The sequence below is a fragment of the Gadus chalcogrammus genome, chromosome 18 (genome assembly GCF_026213295.1).
Source record: "Gadus chalcogrammus isolate NIFS_2021 chromosome 18, NIFS_Gcha_1.0, whole genome shotgun sequence".
Classification (NCBI taxonomy): domain Eukaryota; kingdom Metazoa; phylum Chordata; class Actinopteri; order Gadiformes; family Gadidae; genus Gadus; species Gadus chalcogrammus.
In genome coordinates, this window is record NC_079429.1 from 10,201,808 (window position 1) to 10,223,822 (window position 22,015).

The following is a 22,015-nucleotide window of genomic DNA, read 5'->3' on the forward strand; positions in this document are numbered from 1 at the left end:
GTGTGTGTGTGTGTGTGTGTGTGTGTGTGTGTGTGCGTGTGTGTGTCATGTCAGAAATATTATCAAATCTAATCATGAGACATACAAATAAAAACCTTTTCTGCTTGAAGGTATAATCTCTCCATCTGTACCGTTTGATGACACTGAAATAGCATGGTATGTGTTGTTGTTGTTGAGTTGTTCACCATTATCATTGAAAATCGATCAGACACGACTCAGGTAGAAATCATGCTCAGGGACGGGGTAATAAAGTTGTATTCAGGATACATTTATTCAGTTGTGTCATTTCATTCTAATGATATCGCTAATAAGTTTTAGGCAGTGTAACTTTACTTGCTAACTTAATATTAGATGAGTCAACAACCCATACAACTGTAGCAAACATCATGTAGCAAATGTTGAGGTAGCTATTCAAACAATCCAATAACTTTCTGAGCATGTTGAACGTTGTTGTGATGTAATGTTATCGTGCACATTAGCTTGGTGGCTGGCATGAGCCACTTCTCATAAAAACAGTAGCAGTAAGTTATATTGATATTGAAATATTGTATCAATAAAATTGGTCTCTGATGGATAACAGTTTCCTAAGGGAATATGATGCCATTAACAGGCTACAAAATCAAACACAGAGTTTACCTTGAATAAAACTACGGATTTGGTTAAGTACACAACTTCGCAACTTCAAAGTCGTTTTAAGATATTTCAATGCAGAAATACTACATAACATAACTTTATTGTTGCATTCAAGGAATAGTTTTGTTTTTCTTGGCTGCTTGTGAGACAAAGAAAGCACATTTAAGAAATAACTTTGGACTCTGGTAACTATGCCATTTTATAGACAAAATGATTTATTGATTAATAATTATACTAAAAAGGAATCTTATAATAATCGACTATAACAATCGTTAGTTAGTTGCAGACCTAAGGGGAATTCCATCAAACAAGCTAAAGGCAAAGCCGGGTATATTTCGCCAAGCCTCGCTACTTTCAGCTAGAGTTGCGTTCCATTAACATGGCTTAAGGGAATATCCGGTAAGTACTGTAGGTAACCTTGGCAATTTATCCGACCAAACTAACCTGTTAGTGTACACAAATGTCTCTATGTACCTGCTGTGTGTGTATGCATGCATGTATGTAGGCTATGTAGTATGTTTGTGTGTCTCCGTGGCTATAGGCTCAGCCCAGAGCCATAGAGAGAATATAGAGAGTTATATCTATCCATTACACAACTGGTTCGGTGACAAACGTACTTATGCAACATACCAAGCTGTATTTATTTTGGTACCATTGTGTAATCTTTACTATACGTTTTTAATTGAGTGTGATCCAAGTTGTCATTGACTCGTTAAAGCTGCCCTTACGGAAGAACTGGAGAAGGATGGACTCTAGCCTCTGCTCATCATACGAAATTAAACTGATGCTGCCCCCTGATAAGAGCCCCTTGAACGAACCATGATTACCTGACTTGCGTAACAAGCCTGCCTATGTAGCGGCCACAAGCATTATTTTGAACTGGCTAGGGTTTTCGTTTTTTTGACGTTCGAATACATTTGTGGTCCTTTTATTAATATGATGCAATATTAATCCTCAGGATTAAACAAAGATTACAAAAATGGAAAACGTATTGTGTGACGTATTGTGTTCCAGCATAGGAAGCAAATCACTCTTCCATAAACAACAAACAAGCAGAGTCTTGTTTCTGGTGGACTCTATCAGGGTGAAACATCAAACTCTTACTAAAGACTTTAGAGGAAGATCTTTATTTGCAACGTTTACATCTAGCGGATGGGGTCACTCGTTACACAACTCGCCACAGGGAAAGAGTCCACGCTGTGATCACCTTACACGTCATGCACGACCAGTAAAAACGCAGCGGTCTCGGTAGCAACATTGATATAAAAAAAAGGACAAGCCTGGTTTATAATAAACTGCAGCTCCTTTGATAATAAAATAAATATGCAGTGCATTTTCAGATGCGGTTTTGCAATTTACATAAGGCATTACAATTCGACAGATAGATGGTGTTTGTTTTCTGAACCACATCATAAAAGGATTTTATTCGATTAGAATGAATATTTTAAATAAGATGTGCTTTTTATGCAATCAGAAGACAATGGCAAGTTTAAATAAATCCACCACCTTTGGAGTAACCGTTTCTTTCTTACTCATCTTTTGACAGCTGTGTGTTACTGTATGTGAATTAAACAGCATGAAAGAGAGCTCGTCTACAATCTATATGGTTAATAACTAGTGGTGTATCCAAGCAACACTGCCGCGCACACACACACACACACTGACACCAGGGTTTTAATTCAGAATTTGATTGACCTACTTCTTCTATAACGTCACTCCTGGCTGCTCATTGTCGCCATGCTCTCTCTTTCTTCCTCCCTCTCTCCTAATAACCTCGAACCAATAACAGTTATTAACAGTCACACTTATCTTGAGCCACTTTCACTCCACTTTCAACTCTTTTTTTTCTCAGCTCTTTTGATGAAGTAAAGCATCAGGCGTGTTGTACGCGTTGAAAGATGGCTGTCGATCACACCGTTGCATAATCTATATGTGACTGCGACCTTAGACATATTTTGTTCTACATCTATTCTAAATCTTATGTGGGGTTTCTTTATTATTTAAATGTGTTGTGTGCAGTCAATAGTGATCACAGACATGACACAACTGTAAGAATTTTGTTTTGAGGCTCTAGACTCACCAAATCCCCCAAAACACAAAATTTCATATCATATTTGGAACAAGAAATCCATATAAGCATGTTGTTTTAACAGGGAAAAGAACCCAGATGTAGCATGGCTTTATCTTATTTCCCCCGCTTCGTATGAGACTCTTGTGGTCAACCTGGCGCTATCCTTAGCCTGCTGCTAACCAGTGTGATGCATGTGCGATGCTACCTTTACCATTAGGTCCTGAGACAAACCACTAAGTGTGTCAGAGGGGTCAAAAGTTAACCCTGGCAGTCACATTACCTCCTGGGGGGGTTGTGGCCCTGGGTCAGAGTTCACCGTGAATCTGCTTGTTATGAAGAAATAAGACCAGAGGCTCACCAGGGAGTTATTTACTCTCGTTATGTTCAGGAAATGACAACAAAGAAACACGATCAACGAAGAAGCCCTGAAATTGTCCATGAAGCAGGTTTTGAAATCCCGACATTAACCAGGAGACAACACTAAAATATCTATTTGAGATTTTGTGTGAAAGAGTGAAAGAGTTTATCCAGAGTGTTGTACAATGAATACAGATGAAGGTCATTAGTTAGGTCAATATCTGACATATTTCTCATGAATTCCTACAGGAAGACTGTGGACACTTGGGGATCGAACCCAGAACCTTTTCGTTCGACAGTTGAACATCACCCTAACCTCTGTGCTACACCCTCCCCATATATACATGTTATAACGGATAATTTAAAAAACGTGGTATTTCAGGTAAATTTCAGTAAGCCTTTAAATTGTATTGTGTTCATAATATCAACAGTACAAATCAGACATTTCACAGACAAGCTAATAACAGATAACATATTGTTTTAAAGTATACACGTGTTTTTTTAAACGTATCAGGACACACTTCATTAAAGCCCAGCTGCGTATAGCTTTCAATTGACTGATTGATTTGTCTCATAAGTGCCAAGACATCATGGTTGAATCCCCATAAACATGTGTGTCGAACACCATCCTATAAACGTGCTTTAGATTTAAATTGTTTTATCACATTCTCGGACGACAACATGTAAACATGATTGTTATGAGCTGCAATGTGTTGAATTATGCATGATGTTTCTAATAGTATGAATTAGCTGGCTAGGCAAAATGCACAGATATAGGCTTTCGTGTTACTCTCTCTCTCTCACACACAGAAATAGAAAAACGAATGAATTTGATGATGAACTATAATGTATACATATAAGTGTTATTGGTCATTCAATTTCAAGTAGTTACTGTGATATATTTGTAATAAATACTATTACAAGGTCAGATGTAATTTACATTGTCTTTAACATTTGTGTCAATGTTGTCTAAGTTACTTTTGCTAAAAGTAATGCAGACATTAATGCTTCGAGATAGTCTTCGAAATGATAGAAATAAGTTGTAATTACTTTTTGAAGTGTAATGCCTTAAAACAATGATACCTGTAACAATTTGATGAATGTGCAACCCTTGCCCTTCCCTTGTCAGTGTTAACTCGTAGAACGACATTAACTCATACCAAGACAGCAGACATTTTGCGTATCCGAACTAAAATATAAAATAACAAAAGTATGTGTAACATGACATAAAACATTAACATCAACATCTGCGGCGATTGCTCGTGTCCGATAGTCATGAAGCGGTCAGGGTAAAACCAAGCTGGTGTCGGTGTTGGAGGACAACGTAGACAGATTCAGGCGTTAACACAGAGGGAACAGGGAGGGTTGAGGTTTGAATGCAGTCACCGTGCCTTCGGCCATGCGGATCCGTCATCACCAGGCATTTGTTCGACAGCAGGAGAAAAAAACACGTGCAGAAAAATGGAAAAATTTGACCAACTGATTGTTTTTTTATTTTCGCCGTTGCATGTTTTCTGCTAAAGGCGTGGAGCGTCTTGGGGTATCTAGATTCTCCTCGTCATTGGCGATGGCCTCCTCTAGAAGGTGAGAGCTGGAAACGAGGAGAGAGAACCGACAGAAGCTCTGAGCGACCGCTGAGCAGAACAAGAACGTTCTCCAGACTTTTTGAGTCTTCTGTCCTGGAACTCCACCGGACACAAACATCATGCAGGCCAGGAGGAGGAGGAGGAGGGGGAGATGAAGGCTACGGGGGAGGAGACGTGGGCCGTGGAGGACCAAGATAGGGGGGGGCGGGCAGGCGGTCAGGGGAGGTTCTTGCACACATGCAGGTGTGGAGGCCGGTGACTGATGAGAAGTGCGTATGGGGGGGGGGGGTCACTTACAGTCCACCTCCAGGATGGCTCTGACGGTCCGGGTGAGGTCCTTGGCTTCTTGAGAGAGTGTGGCCACTGTCCAGGAGCCCTTCTTGTGGCGCGGGGCGGGGGCCAGGGCCACGGGGCCCACCTTCGCCTCTCCAGAGCTGGGGGGCAAGAGACACGGGCAAATGAGGCATTTTGGTTGAGGGAGGACTGATGGGAGGGATGGGGAGGGTTTATGTGTTCTGTTTGCGGTTTGCCTCGCTGTCGAAGGCAAAGCACTTGAAAACGTAACATATAAAGGAAACTTTTACATTCAACAAATGACTGGTGTCTGAGTGTTTTTTTTTTTATAACAAAGTACTTCCTAAACCACTTGGGAAAATGCTATTGCGAAAGCCGTTTTCTGCTACAGAACTGCCAGCAATTTCCACAAACTGTGTTATTTCTGTAACATAGACTTCCGCTGTGTCAGGTAAGTTGTTTTTTGACCGATTCTTCAGTAGAAATTATGAAATATCTTGAAAGAGGGGATAAATACGATTTCTCAGGAGGACAAGGAAAAACAAACGCAGTGCTAGATTCGGGTCCTGGCAGTTAACTGGCATACCACTGGCCAGGATTTCATTGTGCAACTAGGGAGTAAACCCACTTACAATAACGTGCCAAACGACAAAATAACATGAAAATATGATTATGTTATCCTCAGTTGTGAATTGAGTCTTAGCATAGCATTGAGCTGAAAAACAAAATATGGCATGTTTCTGTTTACGTTTATCATAATGTTTGAGAAATGTCTTTCTACTGGTGCCAGTTTTTGAGAAACATCTTATGCATAAGAATTGAGGCATTTGTTTAAGGCTCATTTATGCCGCTTTTATTTATTACCTTTTGGTGTGGGGTATGTTAAGAATTTATTTTACTTCCCCAAACCTAAACAAGGCTGCCCCGTTTCGAAATCGCAAATATTAAAAGTTTTCAATATTTACACTCCGTTATCCTGAAGTGTGTGGGGAACCCGGAGGACATTCAAACGCTGTTGTATGCAGTGCATGGATGGTCATGTGGGAAAGACGATCGTGAGCCACACTGACCAGTAAATACAACAGAAGCCATTGTGGAAAAATCTTTAGGAGATAGCGGAGTACAACTCCCGCTGTTACATGTACCGTCCATTTTCACACCGCCTCCATGACTACATCCATAGTTATTACAGATGTCCGCCATGTTTATGCTAAAGTAAAAGTCTTTGATTGCGAGATTGCAATTAATGTCTGTGAGAGTTTCGGCTTGGAGAATCGGGACTTGGTTGTTGGGGAATTGGAATCGGTTAGTGTGTGGTCCGTTTTAAATTTCCTTCAAAACATATAAATGTATCTTTATCTATAGCCAGATGTTAGGCCTCTCGCTTTTTATAAATTCGAAAATATGGCATTATTTAGTTATTATTGTATTATTTCTGTTTCGAAAAAAACTATAGAGAAAATGCTAAAACCTGTAATTAAAAACTGTTCGAGTGATTTTCTACATCCGGAGTGATGTAAGTTAAATTGCTGCATAAAAATCTTGAATCCCGATACTATAACTGTACCATTTAAATCTATAATGACGCACACATACACGGACACACACACACACTCTAAGGCTCTACCCAATAATCAAAATCATTACAGGCGAGCGAATTAGGCTGAAGAAGGCAACACATCCATTGACAAAGGCATAGTGATTGCCTAAATTTCGGTGTTTTTTTCCCCGAGTGCCCTAGAAACACAGTGAGGTCAGCAGGTGAGAGGGAAGGGGCCACTCGAGGGTGGATGTTACGTGAGCAGCATACAGATGTCCCACTGACCCATAGAGGCTAAGTAGAGGGGGATGCTGATGAGGATTGGGGGGGGGGGGTTGGTTCAACACAGGTTACCTAACAATTACGTGGAGGCCAAATTTCAGCCTCGATGGCAGATGTAATTTTAAGTGGCAATCGCTGCCTTGGCCCGATGAAAACTCTGCGGTCTTCAAAGGAACTGTGTCGCACACCAGGAGACAAAACAGGATCCTGCCGCTCTTTCTAATCTGCCAACAAAGTAGCGTTCTCTGCATGCAACCGTTTAAACACATTTCAAACTTTTTCCACACACCGTTCCGCAAAATAAGTACTTTTCTGTGGTGGTGGAGTTGGACTGATCACATAGATAGAGATCCCTTGTGTCAGATAGAGACTAATAATAATAATCAGTCAATAATAATGACTGATGATCGTGTCATCAAATCAAACGCTTTGTTCCAGTGTGTGGTAATGAGGGCAAGGGTTACGGCTGTTGGTTTTATAATCACTGCCACCACCACTACCACCACCAGTTCTTGGAAAAGGCCTTCTAGGGCAGCCTGGGAGGGGGCGTGATGGTGGGGTGGTAGGGTCTATATGAGTTCCCTGTCCGAAACTTCGACTGGTACCCCCCCCCCCCCTTCGGTCTAACGCAGAAAGTAAAAAAAAACTCAGAATACAATATGGCGTCTCTGCACATCAACAATTGGGAAAGATGTAGTAATATACAAACTATTAGCAATTCTTTCTTATTTGTGTTTTATTAATCGAATACACACACAGTACTGTCCAACTTGCATCTGTGGACATGTTGCTACGGTATTTGTGTTCGCAAAATACCATTCAGTGAGTTATAAACTGCTATTGCTGACAATAGCTAACCCGGCTTCAACTGGTATCGCTAATAATAAATGGCTTCTTGGATTTCCGGCTTGTTGTACTGGAACGCGGTGGACCAGTCATTCCTAGCTCAGACATCAGACTACCGAGGTTAATGGGAAGCAGCCTAATAAGACCCCTCTACTCCGCTTGTATGAACACTCACATGGCACACAGGTGTTGGCTTCATGCATACACTCGTTAAGGATGCTTACACACATTTGTTAGGAATGTAGATACACGCTTGTTAGGAATGTAGATACATGCTCGTTAGGAATGTAGATAAACGCTCGTGAGGAATGTTCATAGACGCTCATAAGGAGTGTTCATCTCCACTCATAGAAACTTGCACAACACTTATTTAATGTTTAGACAGTATATTGTATGTTTTACTATAATTATTTACTATTTAATTATTGAGCTCCTTCCAGTGAAATTTTCAACGTCATTGATTTGGCCTCTTGCTTAAGGATATTGGCAGCATACATAATGGGAGGGAGGGAGAGAGACAGAGACAGAGAGAGAGAATACATTCAGGGAGCTGACCCCAGCAAATAGTGGCAGGGGTAATGATACTTTTAAGGAGTCATGTCGTAAGAATCACTCTGGTTCTTGTTAGCCACACGGCAGCCGGTTGCTCATAGCAACAGGGCTAAACGCTTGTCATTCAGACGTCAATCCGAAACCCATTACGAGGCCAGTATTTTTTTTTAATAATACAGGGTTGACAGAGTTTCTTCCTCTATCTCTCCCCCCCCCCCCCCTTTCTGTGTCTGACAGAAAATGTGTCATTTGTCTGTGATCTGGGCCGAGCCTTTACCTGTTGCTCTTACTGGTGCCTTGGGTATCTTGGAGGAAGTCTTGAACTGTCTGCGAAAATAAAAAAAACAAATCATCTTTTTTGTATGTTTTTTCACAATTGTTATTTTGTTATAAGTTTATTCTTGCTATTCTGCCTTGTTTATGTAATCCTGTTCTTTGCTCGTGCTTGTTGTATGTCTGAGTAGCTGTATGTTAACCCTGCAGGTCCCTGTTGCTGCATTGTTGTACGTCTGTACAGCTGTGTTTGTGTGCTGTTGCCTCTCTAACCCATCCTTTCTCACTGCCCCTTTTCCCTTCCCCCCCAAGAAGCTTGTGCTTTTGGTCAGGCCATCACTGTAAATAAGAACTTGTTCTTAATGATCTGCCTGGTTAAATAAAGGTAAAATAAAAAAAAATAAAAAAATGATACTTGCAAATCGCTACGAAGCATCAGGTGCTTTCCTCCATCTTTCTCCGAATTAGGTTATGCAACTTGTTGAAGCTACAGCTTATGGTTGTAGCATCAATCACAAGTATCAGATATTAGTATGATCCCCATGTGACCAAAACTCAGGGGTTGTCTCAGAATAACCTAATGCATTTTTGCTATTTTCCTATGGTGAGAAATCAGTAATTTAGTAAGAGGAAACACAGTTTTACCAGGCCAGCAGCCACTTAAATCCAGAATGCACTTCATTTATTAAATACATACATGCAAAATGTACTGAATGTTGCCTCCTGATGTTGAGAGGGAGTATTGAAAGTTATTCTGGGTAACGTAGAAGAAAAGAGCGCACTGGAGCAGATTGCTGTTAGCCTGGAGCGATAGCCAGGGACAAATTGCAATAACAAACTATAAACTACGGTAAACTACGGTACAGCACATATTGAAACAATAAACCCTTGAATGAGTAGAAGATCAACCCAAGACGCTTTGTAACAATGTCATCCATTATTTCTATAATGTACTACCGTCCGCCTGTTAGATTGTAATATATACTGGGGGCATGGGATTGCATCCAGCACATCCAAACCTCCAGATAATCGTCTCTCAACAAGATGGTTTCTGGTTTTCGCTTCCAACACCTATCTTACATCCTTCCTTCATCTAACGTGGATGTCTAGGTAGAGAGTGCAATAATTGCACTCGCAATCCTCAGCGGCGGCGTTGATGATGAGGCCTTACCAAAGAAATACAAAAATAGATATTTTCTATTTTTCTTAAGGATGTGCTCAGTGAATTCTCTGTCTGGAGTCTGGCAAAATAATGAACATTAAATCTCTGGAGGAAATTAGGACGCAAATAGAGCTAAATTTCACAGTAGGTTTGTACCCATTATTTTTAAGTTGCCAGTAAGTTGCACTACTGTATTGATTTGAACTTTAAACTGCTTATTAGATAATGTAATTACTCACTTACTTAATTACTTACTCAACTTACTTAACTAATTAACAACTGGTCTTTGCATGTAACAACATTGACCTGAATAACGATGAAGTCTAATCTTAACAATGTTAAGATTAGACGAATGTCAGCAATTTTTTATGTTAAACCTCACATCCTACATGATGCCACCACACTAAAACGTATATTTTATCATATTAAGTTAAAAAAGAAAAACAGTAGGAGTTATCAGAGGTAAGTAAACATAAATGTTGAGAGAGACGTTACCTATGATACGTTGACGCCTAGCGTCTACATTACTTTGGTAGTTTGGGACCAGGTTAAACTGAAGCTTTTGAAAGCTGCTGACCCCGTTTTAGTTTGAACACGCAGGGGTTGCGTTTCTGGAGGGGCTATAACAAATCTCTGGTCCTTCTTTTCACCATTTCTGCTCTTCCATTTTGTGCAACCAACTGCATCCGGTTTTAACTGGCATGCACCAGCCCATTGTAGGTGAATGCTCACATGATATGTGTTTCCAGACATGTAGTATAGACAGATTATTAACCAAACAGTGCTTGAACGCTCATCTGGTCAGCGATCAGACATCATTATAAAACGCTGTTTAAAAAAACAAAACAAACCACAGATATGTTTGCATGTTGCCTTACCACACAACACCTCCTAAAAACCTCTTCAGTATTCAAACATGTGCAAACGATAAAGATAAGTACCCTTAACAATATGGCAATAAGGCCAAGCTCTCTTTCTGTCCATCTCCCTCCCTCTCTCACCCTCTGAAATAAATACAATTCAAAGGGCCATGCCATCCCATGCCCTGAATGGCATAGGAAATGCCAATTGCCAAAGCTTGTAAGAAATAAAATAAGATATTTTACCCTCTCTTCCTTACGTGAGCTTCTCTTGAACTCATACCTCTACAAAGTTAAGGAGTTTGCCCGTGGACAACTCAAAGCTCTTTTTGGCCCCTTCGCTCTTCCGTAGCTGGCACTCCAGGACTGCCACCCTCTTCTTCAGCTCCTCAGCTTCCTCCTGCATGACAAGAGGAGAAGAGGAAGGAGAAGACCAGAGAATGATAGCGTTATGACCGAGACAGGAAACAATCCACTGGGCCACAAAGAGATTCCCAGCAGGAGCGAGATATGAAATATTCATAAACGGAGATAGGTCTGGTGTAAAGGCTTGACAGCTCAGATGAGAGGATAATTTACGTTTCAAATACAGAAATTACACTCTAAACCTTGCTGGTTTAGAAATGTAAGAATCCGGCGTCGTATTTGATTTGGATGAATCGTAAATATTGATTCTGTGCACCAGATAAAAAGGGAATAAATAAAAACATTGATAAACAGCCGCCATGTGGAATAAAGTTGAAGTACATAAAAATCAATGATTCTCCTCTTCTACCAGTCCCACAGCCTCAGCCTTCGCACAAAATAAGAATTTTCTGACTGCTCCGAATCATCCGAAGACCCCAGCTGACCTCTGGTTTGCAAGGCATTTTACATTTGGATAAAAGAATAACACAGGGCTGATGGGGTGACTCAAGGCTCTGTCGCGGAGTGACCCAGTTTCCCCCTCGCATTAGAGGGAAGCGAAGGAGGAACAACGGCAGACAGAGACAACACGGCAAGAGCCGACAGCTATAGATTTACCCCATCGGGGGGGGGGGGGGGGGGGGGGGGGGGGGGTTGACCGCTTGACTGGAGGGAGTGAGGAAAGAGAGTGAATATCCAGAAATCTAGACTGAAGCCCTCCTGTTTATGGGTATATGAGAAGAGGAAGTGGAGATCGGCTTTCACCGATTGTTTACACTTTTTTTTATTTATTATTAAATCCTTGAGCAAGGCAGGTACCGGACACATAGTAGTACTATGGTGGTTGTCCAGTTCTTCAGTCCATGAAGGCAAATTAATGAAAAGAAGCAACGCCCGAACAGGGACTTGAACCCTGGACCCTCAGATTAAAAGTCTGATGCTCTACCGACTGAGCTATCCGGGCTCTGTCAGCACAAGGTTTGCAGTTTTAAAATACACGCCCACGTTGTGCTGTTTCAAAAGCTTTACTTATGGAAAGTAAGTTGACGATGAGCTCTGTGTTTGCAAGTCACAAACATCAGTATAGTCGTAAGCAATAGACACTCGTCTAAATACGTCTCTTTTATTAAATTTTTTAGAAAGTATCCTCAAAACCTTTAGAATTGCCTTTTGCAATTGCATGTCAGTGCTGCCCAACCCCAATGTTGGGAAACACTACACTTATGCAAAATCACTAAAATGTGTGTTCATGAACCGTGCAGTTCCCTAAACAGACATGGATTCAGTTCACATTGAATCCAGATGAAAGCATTTGGCAGAAAGCCACCTTTCTGCCCCATTCCTATTCACATACAAATCAGTCAATTCAATTCCCCTTCACGGTGTTGGCCGACGAAGAGACAAGAGTTCAGCGGAAGTTCTGAGGCCGTACCTTGGGGTGGAAGGGCTGTCCGGCCCTCTGCGTTTTCAGCTCTGCGATCTCAGTCTCCAGCAGGTGGATGACCTCCTCGTAGTCCATCTCCATGCCTCGGGCCTGCTTCTGGGCCACCTCCGCCAGCTGCACCCGGCATCGCAGGGCCCTGCTCTCCACTGCTCCGGATTGGACCTCCTGACACACACACACACACGCGCACACGCACACGCACACACACACACACACACACACACACACACACACACACACACACACAGAGGCCTCAGTTCCACCCCATGCAACACAAACAAGTACTGGAATCATATTGTTTTAATGGATCAAAGCAAACAGAGCATGAGCATAGCGCTGTATATAGGACCCAAGACACATTATGGACGCGGAAGTGAGAGATAAAGCGGAAATGAAATTAGAGAGGGTACAGATATATTATTGAGGGTAGGAATGGAAGTATGGAGGCATGTAGGAAGTTATTGAATATAGATTATTGTGAGAGTAGGGCTGCAACAGTCACACATGCATACTTTAGTGAAGGCAGTCTCTGTATCAAACACAGTATTTTAATTGACAAACGTACAACACTTGTCAACTGCACACACACGCACACACACATGCACTAATACAGAGAACATGGAAGCAACTCTTCAAACTGAATATGCTGAAAATAGCATTAACAGAACCTCCTCAAGCACCGAGCTGACTTAGAAGTTGGAGAGCAATGACACACTGTTTCATGGTGATGGAGGATAAGGGGGCTTTTTGTATTTTCAACATTTCCCTCTTCCTGAAACGAGGTGCTCGAGTCAGGATTTAGCATTCTTGCACGCCAGGACGCATTAATGTCAGAAGATTACATTCTCATTCCTGCCTGCGGTGGGTTCTGCTGAATGCATATTCTGTGCAAAAAAAACTCTCAGCATGCTCCGAGATGTAATGCTGAAGCTGTTTTAGTTATAAATAGTTCCTACTTAGCAACTTGCTCAAAAATGTCATTTTATAAGTGGGGCAAGGAAAAATTGCCTTCAAATTATTGAGTTATATTGGCAAGTCTATCTTGGTATTATAATCATATAAGAGAGTAATTGGACATTTAAGAGCATGATCGAAAAGGCAGTAAAAGGTAAAAATGCAGTAAAAAAACGACCAATAGTCTTGACAGCCTCTTAATACCCAACATTTTGCACTCAAGATTGTCGACCGTGACCACTTTTCACAAACATTTCACATCAATATCGGTATAAATTAGAATCTATAATCACTACAAACAAAACCTGGATCTATCTATTAGAACAATCCATCTCATGATATATAATAATCAAAAGTGTGATAAAATAACTATGTGTGTAAATATAACTTACACTCCATTTTACACTAAATATTTGCCACGTTTTACAATCTTTCCAACCACTTTACACCAATACTCTTTCACTCCTTTCACCCAAATGCAGAGGCCCCTTGAGTCTGTTTATCTACTCATCCACAGGGAACCACGTGACTTCAGCCCTGGCTCCCCGGGGGCTCCCAGCACCAGACTGTACTGAACCAGACACCAAGCGCTTGGGCCTCAAAGCCTTTAGCTGAGCCCTCTCTTCTCTTACTCTAATGACCACCTGGTCACTGGACAGCTGCTGGTTACAGGAGGAGCAAGAGTGAGAGGTGGACTCGCCATTTACCTCTGCTAGGCTTTACAAACAGGTTTCAGTCAAAATATTGTCAAACTGATGTTTTCGTAATTTCTTAATTGATTATACAGCTCAAATTGTACTTTGCATCCTCTTGCTTAAAGTTCATTAACATTATTCCTAATCTTGCTTTAGTTGGTTTTATGCTGGCAGCCATAGAAGAGTACGCTAAAAATACCACACTGACACTCGAGCACTTGCTACTGCTGTACCGCGAGACCCCAGCACAGCAGCACGCCCACGGTACTTCTTAGCCCCGCAGCTGCTGTGATACCACTTGAACCTGCGGCTAGGCTACTGTACCGCTAACCGTGCGGCTAGGCTACGGTACCGCTAGACCATGGCTTGGCTACGGCGAGAGAGAGAGAGAGAGAGAGAGAGAGAGAGAGAGAGAGAGAGAGAGAGAGAGAGAGAGAGAGAGAGAGAGAGAGAGAGAGAGAGAGAGAGAGAGAGAGAGAGAGAGAGAGAGAGAGAGATATCTGTGTGGGGCTCACACAGGGTTGGAAGTTGCATCACTAAATATGGAAATGACACCTTCAATCTCTTACAAGCTACTGGAAACCAGTATTCCCAGATTCATGGCCACACTGGCTGCAGGTAACAATCCCACTGTCATTAATACTTTGGCTCCCACGTCGCTATGAAAGAAAGGCTTCTGTAGACTGTGAGTGATGGCTAATGGATAGGATATGCGTAAAGTGACACTTTGATGCTAACCAAAAGATAATGAAGTCATATATGCCTCTGACCATGTAGCATATTTATCAGGCTACTATATGGAAGGTGATATTCTCTCAGCGTGAACGGCAGTTCAATTTAACAATCAATTAAATTAGCAATGTATTGTTGTTGTAAATAGTGTTACGTTGTATGCTAGCAGTACATCTAGAACGAGTGAAATTAGATTACACTAAGAACAGGAACAGTATCCCGCCAGTAGAATATATTCGGTTATCATCGATTTTTTGCTGTAGGGAAACTCCCATTGGTGTCAGGATAGCTACAGAATTCCTGTCTGTCAAATTGTCTCAGAGGGTCTTGGATTTAACGATCCTCTGTTGACAGGTCTAAAGTTAGCATCCTTAGAATTTGATACATTCAATTGGCATAGAGAAAGAAGGGAAACTTAAAGGAGAATTTCACCGCTGGAGACATGAATCTGTATTGTAAGTGGGTCATATATGTAGTTGATTAGTAACATATATTTCAAATTTTCTGCCTTCTTGACCGAGAAAAGGCAGACAGTGACTTTTTGACGCTTGTGGTTCGGAGACGACAACTCCCACAATGCCAATCAGTGTCACTCCCTGAGGGAAGTAACATAACAACCAATCAGCGGTCACTCCTTGCAGTCGAGTGTGAACGGCAGCATGGAGGAGAAGTGATTGTTGCCGTTGCAGACTCCCGGATCTATATTGAAATAATATAATATAATATATAGGTATCTATATAATATAATATTATATATCATATCACGGCCAAAAGCTGGGTGCGCCACACAGCTTTCGACTTTTATGACCAATAAACGTTGTTATAATGATTTATAGTCAAGTTTAACCATACTAAAGTGTCAAATAATGACGTACATAATAATAATAATAATAATAAATGAAATTTATATAGCGCTTAATATGGTACTCTAACATATTGGCCTATCAAAACTATGTAAGACAGACTAGGAATAAAAGAAAAACAGAGGTACATGCATTTAGACGTATTCCCTGCTGACCGTCTGGGGTGGCCGTGCAGAGCGCTAAACACTAAGGACGCCGGTCGCCATTCACTTGTTCAAATTTCCAGGATTTATCACGTTGGAATTTTTAATGCTGCAACATGCTCTTCCGGAAGGTAACCAATCACATCAGAGTGGGGTTGGAAGGAGGGGGGCGAGGGGGCGGAGAAGGACGAAGCCGAGTGTTGACAGAGAATGGTAAAAGCGCCCAGATGAGAGGAAGAGTTTCCCGAAAATCTACATGGTTTTTTGTGCTGAGATTCGTGTCAAGTTGCTCTATAGGAGTCATTATTAATAAATGAAGACCAGAAAAGTAGTATAATAGGAGATCTTTAAAGACTGCGTCTGGTTCTCGGACGTCTCTGGTACTTCTACAACAAGTAAAGACTTGTAGTGGGGGTTATCTCGGCCAGAGTCCTGGGCCCCGTTTCCCGATAACGATGGATCCACGCTCGTACGATCATTCTCACGATGGATCTTGCGATCCATCGTCAATTTCTTTGGAGCGTTTCCCGAAACTCCTCTTAACGTGAACGCGCATTCGCTGCACTCACGACGTCGTAGGATTGTAACTGTCTACTGACACGGTGCTGAAATGGGCTCCGTAGGAGGGGGAGACGCAGGAATGTCGCAGGAAAATTGTGTTAAAAAGGGTTAAAATATATCCCCATCAAGGACAACAGCAGAGTATCCTACGAAAAAAATAGACTGCAATTATATGAATGCTAAAGACATTAAAACACAATTGATTAGGCTTAAACCGACATATATCAGTCCTAATCCTGAATGCACTGTGCGTTTCACGGCATTTTCCCCCCTTAAATAATTCCTCTTCACACCTGTGAATAACCCGGGAGACGTCCATGATGAGGAATACAACGAAGCCCACCGTCTGGCCCGGTGCATCGTTGAGCGCACGATCGGGAGGTGGAAGTGGCGCTTTAGATGCCTTCACAAGTCAGGCGGAGGGCTCCAGTTTTCCCCGGCCAAGTCATGCGCCGTGATATGTGTGACGGCTATGTTGCACAACATTGCAGCTAAGGCTGGGGTGGCATTGCTTGAACCGGAGGACGTTGAGGACGATGACGATGAGGAAGATCGGTGTGAGGACGGCCTCCCTCATAGCTACGCGGCTGGTTTTCATGCGCGTCGAATAGTGATTGAGACTTTTTTTTAACCCCCTCCACCCTCCCACATGTCACTAAACATTCCCGTCAACGTGACCAATCCCCACCATATCCCAGCCTTTTGCCTGCTCCTTTGCTTGTTTTTTATAAAAAATTGTATTTCTTTATTTTCTTATTTTTTTTAATTTCTTTTATTTCGTTATTTTTTTTAATTTGTTTAATTTAATTTATTTTTTACATTATTTTATGCTACGTTTTATGAGTAGCCTATGTCAGTCTGCACAAATCCCCCCACTTTCTCTCACACATTTTGAGTGCCCTGCCTGCGCAAACATTTTCTGGACTGTCCCGTTTTATTTTGGCCATTTGAACATCTTTATTCATAAATTAATTAATAATCTTTATTAATTACCAAACTAAGAACATAAAGGCGCAATGCGTTTTAATAAAACGCATCCAATAGACGGAATGTCCGATGGTGTCGCCACTGAGGCTATAGCTGACGATGCTCTTAGCGTCCTACGAGTACCTACGAGCACCCCTGGAGTACTCGTTAGCTACGAGCGTTTTCAAGACGTTCGTTCCCCACGATGCTTTCGGGAAACGCGGTGAAAACTCTACGATGCCCTTTCGACGCACTTCACGATCCACTTAGGCTAACGACGCTTTCGGGAAACGGGGCCCTGCACGGGTTCGGGTACCCGACACAATTTGGATGTAATAGGGGAAAGATAATGCAATGTGTTGGACACGGATGGTGGTCGGGTCGGACGCCTGAACAGCGTGGGTCAGTCGCGGGTTTTGCGATTGCGAGCCCGACTTCTCCGGTGCTGGATAGGTTATTCAGGAGCAGAGGAGTCAACAAAACCGTCCACAGTGGATGATGTTCTTTCTTTGCACAGCAATCTAAAGCACCACGCCAAACACCAGATATTGTAATTCCCCGGTGTTCCATCTAATGTGTCTAATTTTGGTTCGGTGCGGGTCGGGCGTCGGTATCAATTTATGGTGGGTCTGGTCGGATGCGGAATGTAATCTTTGGGTACGGGCGGGTGCAAAATAACACCCGTGTATTGATTCTTGGTCATGGTGGAGAAGGAATTGGGGGAAGAAACGTTGGCTTTGACTCTCTGAAGTCCAAATTGAACCGCAACTTCAGATTGATGTGGAAGGACCAGACGTCGGAGAACCCGACGCAGTCGTTTATTCATAATATCATCCTGAGGCGCAAACAGAATTTGGCCATAATATTATATATAATATTATTATAGATGTCTATATAGAGCTCAAGGTCTCCCGCCGGAGCTCACAGAGTATTCTAGAATATCTTATAGAACACGGCCAAAAACTGTGTGCACCGGATGATATTATGAATAGACGACTGCGTCTCTGGTACTACATCATTGCTTTTTTAGCGCTCGTGTGATCTACCGGATCAGCGAAATAAAATAAATAACAGTATATTGATGAATGATCCATTGGTTGCAAATCTTTCATTTTGCAATACTTTTTTAATAAATTCAAATTGGGCATCACACAACATATCATCCTTATTTTATGGCTGCCTTCTATGGAATAAACCTTGCATTTAACTAGCAGTGTTTTATTAGCTGCTAGTTATTTTACCTGATGCAAATTTTGCATATTACTATAACTATGCTTCAGGTAAAATATTGGTGAGTTTTAAATGACCGTGGTGAAGACAAAGAACAAAACTTGAAACGTAACACTCAGGATAAGGTGGAGAGCTTGCGTGGGATTCAGAAGTCAGTCGAAAATGAGCTTTACTGCACCCGTAGCTAAATTTAGCCGAGGAGGACAGAGAACCTTCGTATGATATTAAACACATACATTCCTATCTTCAAATACACTACCCACACACACCTCCACCTGCTCTCAGTGTCCACATCCTAGATGAAATCCCTGTGGATTTCACAACACAACACAAATATTCAGAGCTTGCTCATGACTAGGTAGGTGTCTTGTTTTATTTGGTCGATTCCGACCAGCTTCTCTGGTGGGAATGGCGGGATGAATGAATCCAAAGCAAGTCTGACTCCATTCTATCTATACTCTGTTTTCTTAGTTGAACAACCTCTATTGATATCACTGTACATGCATGCCCCATGTAGTGTTTCTAATACATAGATTTATTTCTGGTGGCCTGCCACCACATATTGATCTTCCCTTTTCCCCCCTATTTAAAATGGTTTAAATCATATTCCATTATGTGCGCACACAGGGCAATGCTTTTCTTTCTCCCTCCCAACACACTTACAACGGCCCATCTGTTAATAGCCCCACCTCTCCACGTACAATCTCAATCAAAACATGATCATGCGCGGTACGAACGATTGTTGTTGGCCTTTCCTGCAGAGAAGAGGGCTGGTCCAATTCCTTGACAGGAGTTCACTAATAGTTAGTATCATGAACACCACTGCCTAAATTTGTCCTAAACTGCATTAAAGTTAACTCTGAGAAGCTAGTCTAACTATGTTCTTAACACAACGCCGCCCTTCTTAAACTCTTCAAATAACTTCAGCAAGCATATGAGGAGCCTAGCTAGCTAAGGATAGCTGTAAGTTAACGTAAAAATACAGCTTGGTTGACCAGGTTATTACACTGTACTTAGCTTCTAGTCAATATCCACTGCTCATTTGCCACAAAGTACATTGTGCAAAAATATTTGTAGCGAAGCAGCTTATGTACTTTAGTATTAAGTAAGTCATTTAAAAGTGTGTGTGTGCCTCCTCCCCTCCACCCTCGCCAAAAACGATCTATTCTTGTGGGAAACACCCAAGTCTCATTCGATTTTTCTACTCATTTGGGTCCCCAAGAGTGAAGTCTATCATCTCCTTCTTTCTTTATTCATCCATCTTCCACATTGCCAGGTTCTCTCTTGGAACACAGGTTCACAGAATTCAATTCACAGATCCCCCTGCTGAGAATAGCAATTGCAACAGATGGATTACTTTCACTCGCTATGTGTGCGTGTGTGTGTGTGTGTGTGTGTGTGTGTGTGTGTGTGTGTGTGTGCGCTTGTCAAATGCAAAGTAGTAATGCTGTGTGATGCCAAAACAAGAGCCCCACACTGTGTGACCTACATCCTGTCTTTCTCTGGGATCTTAAAACATAAATTATAAAACATCTTAAAAAACATCACCGCATGGGGCGTTCTTGGTTTCACTCAAAACCACTCACGTCTCCTTTTCTCCCACAATGCCTCGCTCTTTCTCATGTGCGTTTCCGCAGAAGTTTCCGCAAGTGTCCATGTGTGTGCGTGATGTCTACAGTTGCGCACATTTGGGTGCGGAAAAAAACGGCGGATGTGGGCATGTTTGCAGCTGTGTGTTTCCATCCAAGTGTGTGAACAATCGCGCCCCCTCACGGGTCACATGACCTCTGACTCTCGGGGGTCTCTGGTCTGTCATTATTGGAATGAGTCAGGCCAGCAGGAAAGGAGCTATAACGGATAGTACCATAGGAGAACACACACCCAACACCGAATGAACCAACATATAAACAAATGTAGCAGTGACACCTGTGATACGCCCCGCACGTATCAATATTCACAGGCAGGGAACCAGACGGATACCTGTATCCTACCTTTTGTTTCCTGTGATGTGAAAGGAGCCAATAAACCTGGTTATACAACCGCGTTGCCCATAGGCAGTGGCAGTCACTTTAAAGGCTGCAGGTCTGGTGTGTCATGACTATAAGAAGTCAACCAAGTCAGCGAGCAGGATACAATTACTGTCTCATTGACCGAACCCTAATGACACGAAAATCGTTGTCAAGTGATCGTTTTTGAGGCTACTGCATTCTGCAAATTTCAGGTATTTAGGGCGTATATCAGCCGATAAGGATAGGTGACCGATTTATCGGTGCACCATTTATATGTCTATATATATAGACACCCATACAAACACACACACATACCTACGTATGTATAATATATACATACACGAACAAGGGCCCCTTTGGAGGAGACATGGATTTAGTGCACCGCAGCCCATAGCACTGTCTCTATATCTGGATATTGATTGGGTTACATAATGATGACCAAACTCAAACGCAAAAGAGGGAGCAAAAAAGGGAGGTGGGCGAAGAGAGGGACAGGAGTGCGGGAGTGGGACTCTCGCAGGGCTCTGATTCAGAACTATTTAGGGCCCCAGAAGCCTCATGCTCCACCGTGGCCTTCCTTCCAACCCTGTGGGCCCACACAGTCCTCTCCCTCCCTCCCTCCCTCCCTCCCTCCCTCCCTCCCTCCTCTCTCTCTCTCTCTCTCTCTCTCTCTCTCTCTCTCTCTCTCTCTCTCTCTCTCTCTCTCTCTCTCTCTCTCTCTCTCTCTCTCTCTCTCTCTCTCTCTCTCTCTCTCTCTCTCTCTCTCTCTTCACCTTGAAGATACTGGCGCTTACACCACTGTAAAAGTTTCAATATTCAGTTAAATTGCCTCTAATTGATCTCACAATAGAATTGTTATTTTTGGCTGCCCTGTTCCGTTGATACGTGGCTGAGCAATATGGGAAATATACGGCTTTATCGACCCTGGTATCCTGGAAATTTGAAATTAAACACATTCATATCTGCTATGTAATGAGCCACATGTGGTTTTCTTTATTCTGGTTTGACAATCAAAGGGTGCATGGTAAAATGTGAGATGCAATGCACTTACTGATTTCTTAAATTACCTCTAAATAAAGTGCTATTTAAATTGATATAATATTATTAAAGCAGTTTAAACTTGGAGGATTTATCTTGTAAACCCGCAAAAAGTGCATTTAGCATCTAGACAGGGATATCAATCATATTTATCATTGTGGTTGTTACCAATAATAAATCAGTTAGCATCATCATAAAATCTGTAATTATTCTTATTACCAGAAAGATAAGGCCTTTTTTCCATTTGAAAACAGATGCAGATTCAACTGACCAACCAAACACATGGTAAAGTAGCCAGCCAATAGGATGCCTCTGACCTGCTTGACCTTGTTAAGCTCCTCCTCTGTCACGAGATGCAGTCTCTGAGACTCAGCCAGTTGAACCTGGGGAGGAGAATAAGGTGCGACGAATGCTTCATTTAGATCAAACTTCAATTAATTTTACCTGACGGTACCTCACGGTCACATTGCAGTCTGTAAGTGACCATAGACATAGAAAAATATTTTTTGCCTTAGTCCA

General features: G+C 42.1%; 1 protein-coding gene and 1 non-coding gene across 2 annotated transcripts in view; both read right to left on the reverse strand.

The window, feature by feature from the left end:
* The window catches only part of stxbp4 (syntaxin binding protein 4), a 43,289-nt gene that overhangs the window by 5,086 nt on the left and 16,188 nt on the right, over positions 1–22,015 (reverse strand). The window contains exons 17-21 of the mRNA XM_056577693.1: positions 21,814–21,879; positions 12,294–12,470; positions 10,740–10,856; positions 8,439–8,488; positions 4,945–5,081 (exon numbers count right to left, since the gene is read on the reverse strand). Of these exons, the coding sequence (XP_056433668.1) occupies positions 4,945–5,081; positions 8,439–8,488; positions 10,740–10,856; positions 12,294–12,470; positions 21,814–21,879 (547 nt within the window). The remainder of the gene's footprint in view (positions 1–4,944; positions 5,082–8,438; positions 8,489–10,739; positions 10,857–12,293; positions 12,471–21,813; positions 21,880–22,015) is intronic.
* On the reverse strand, positions 11,753–11,825 carry trnak-uuu (transfer RNA lysine (anticodon UUU)). The gene has a single exon. It is a non-coding gene; the product is annotated as a tRNA-Lys (tRNA).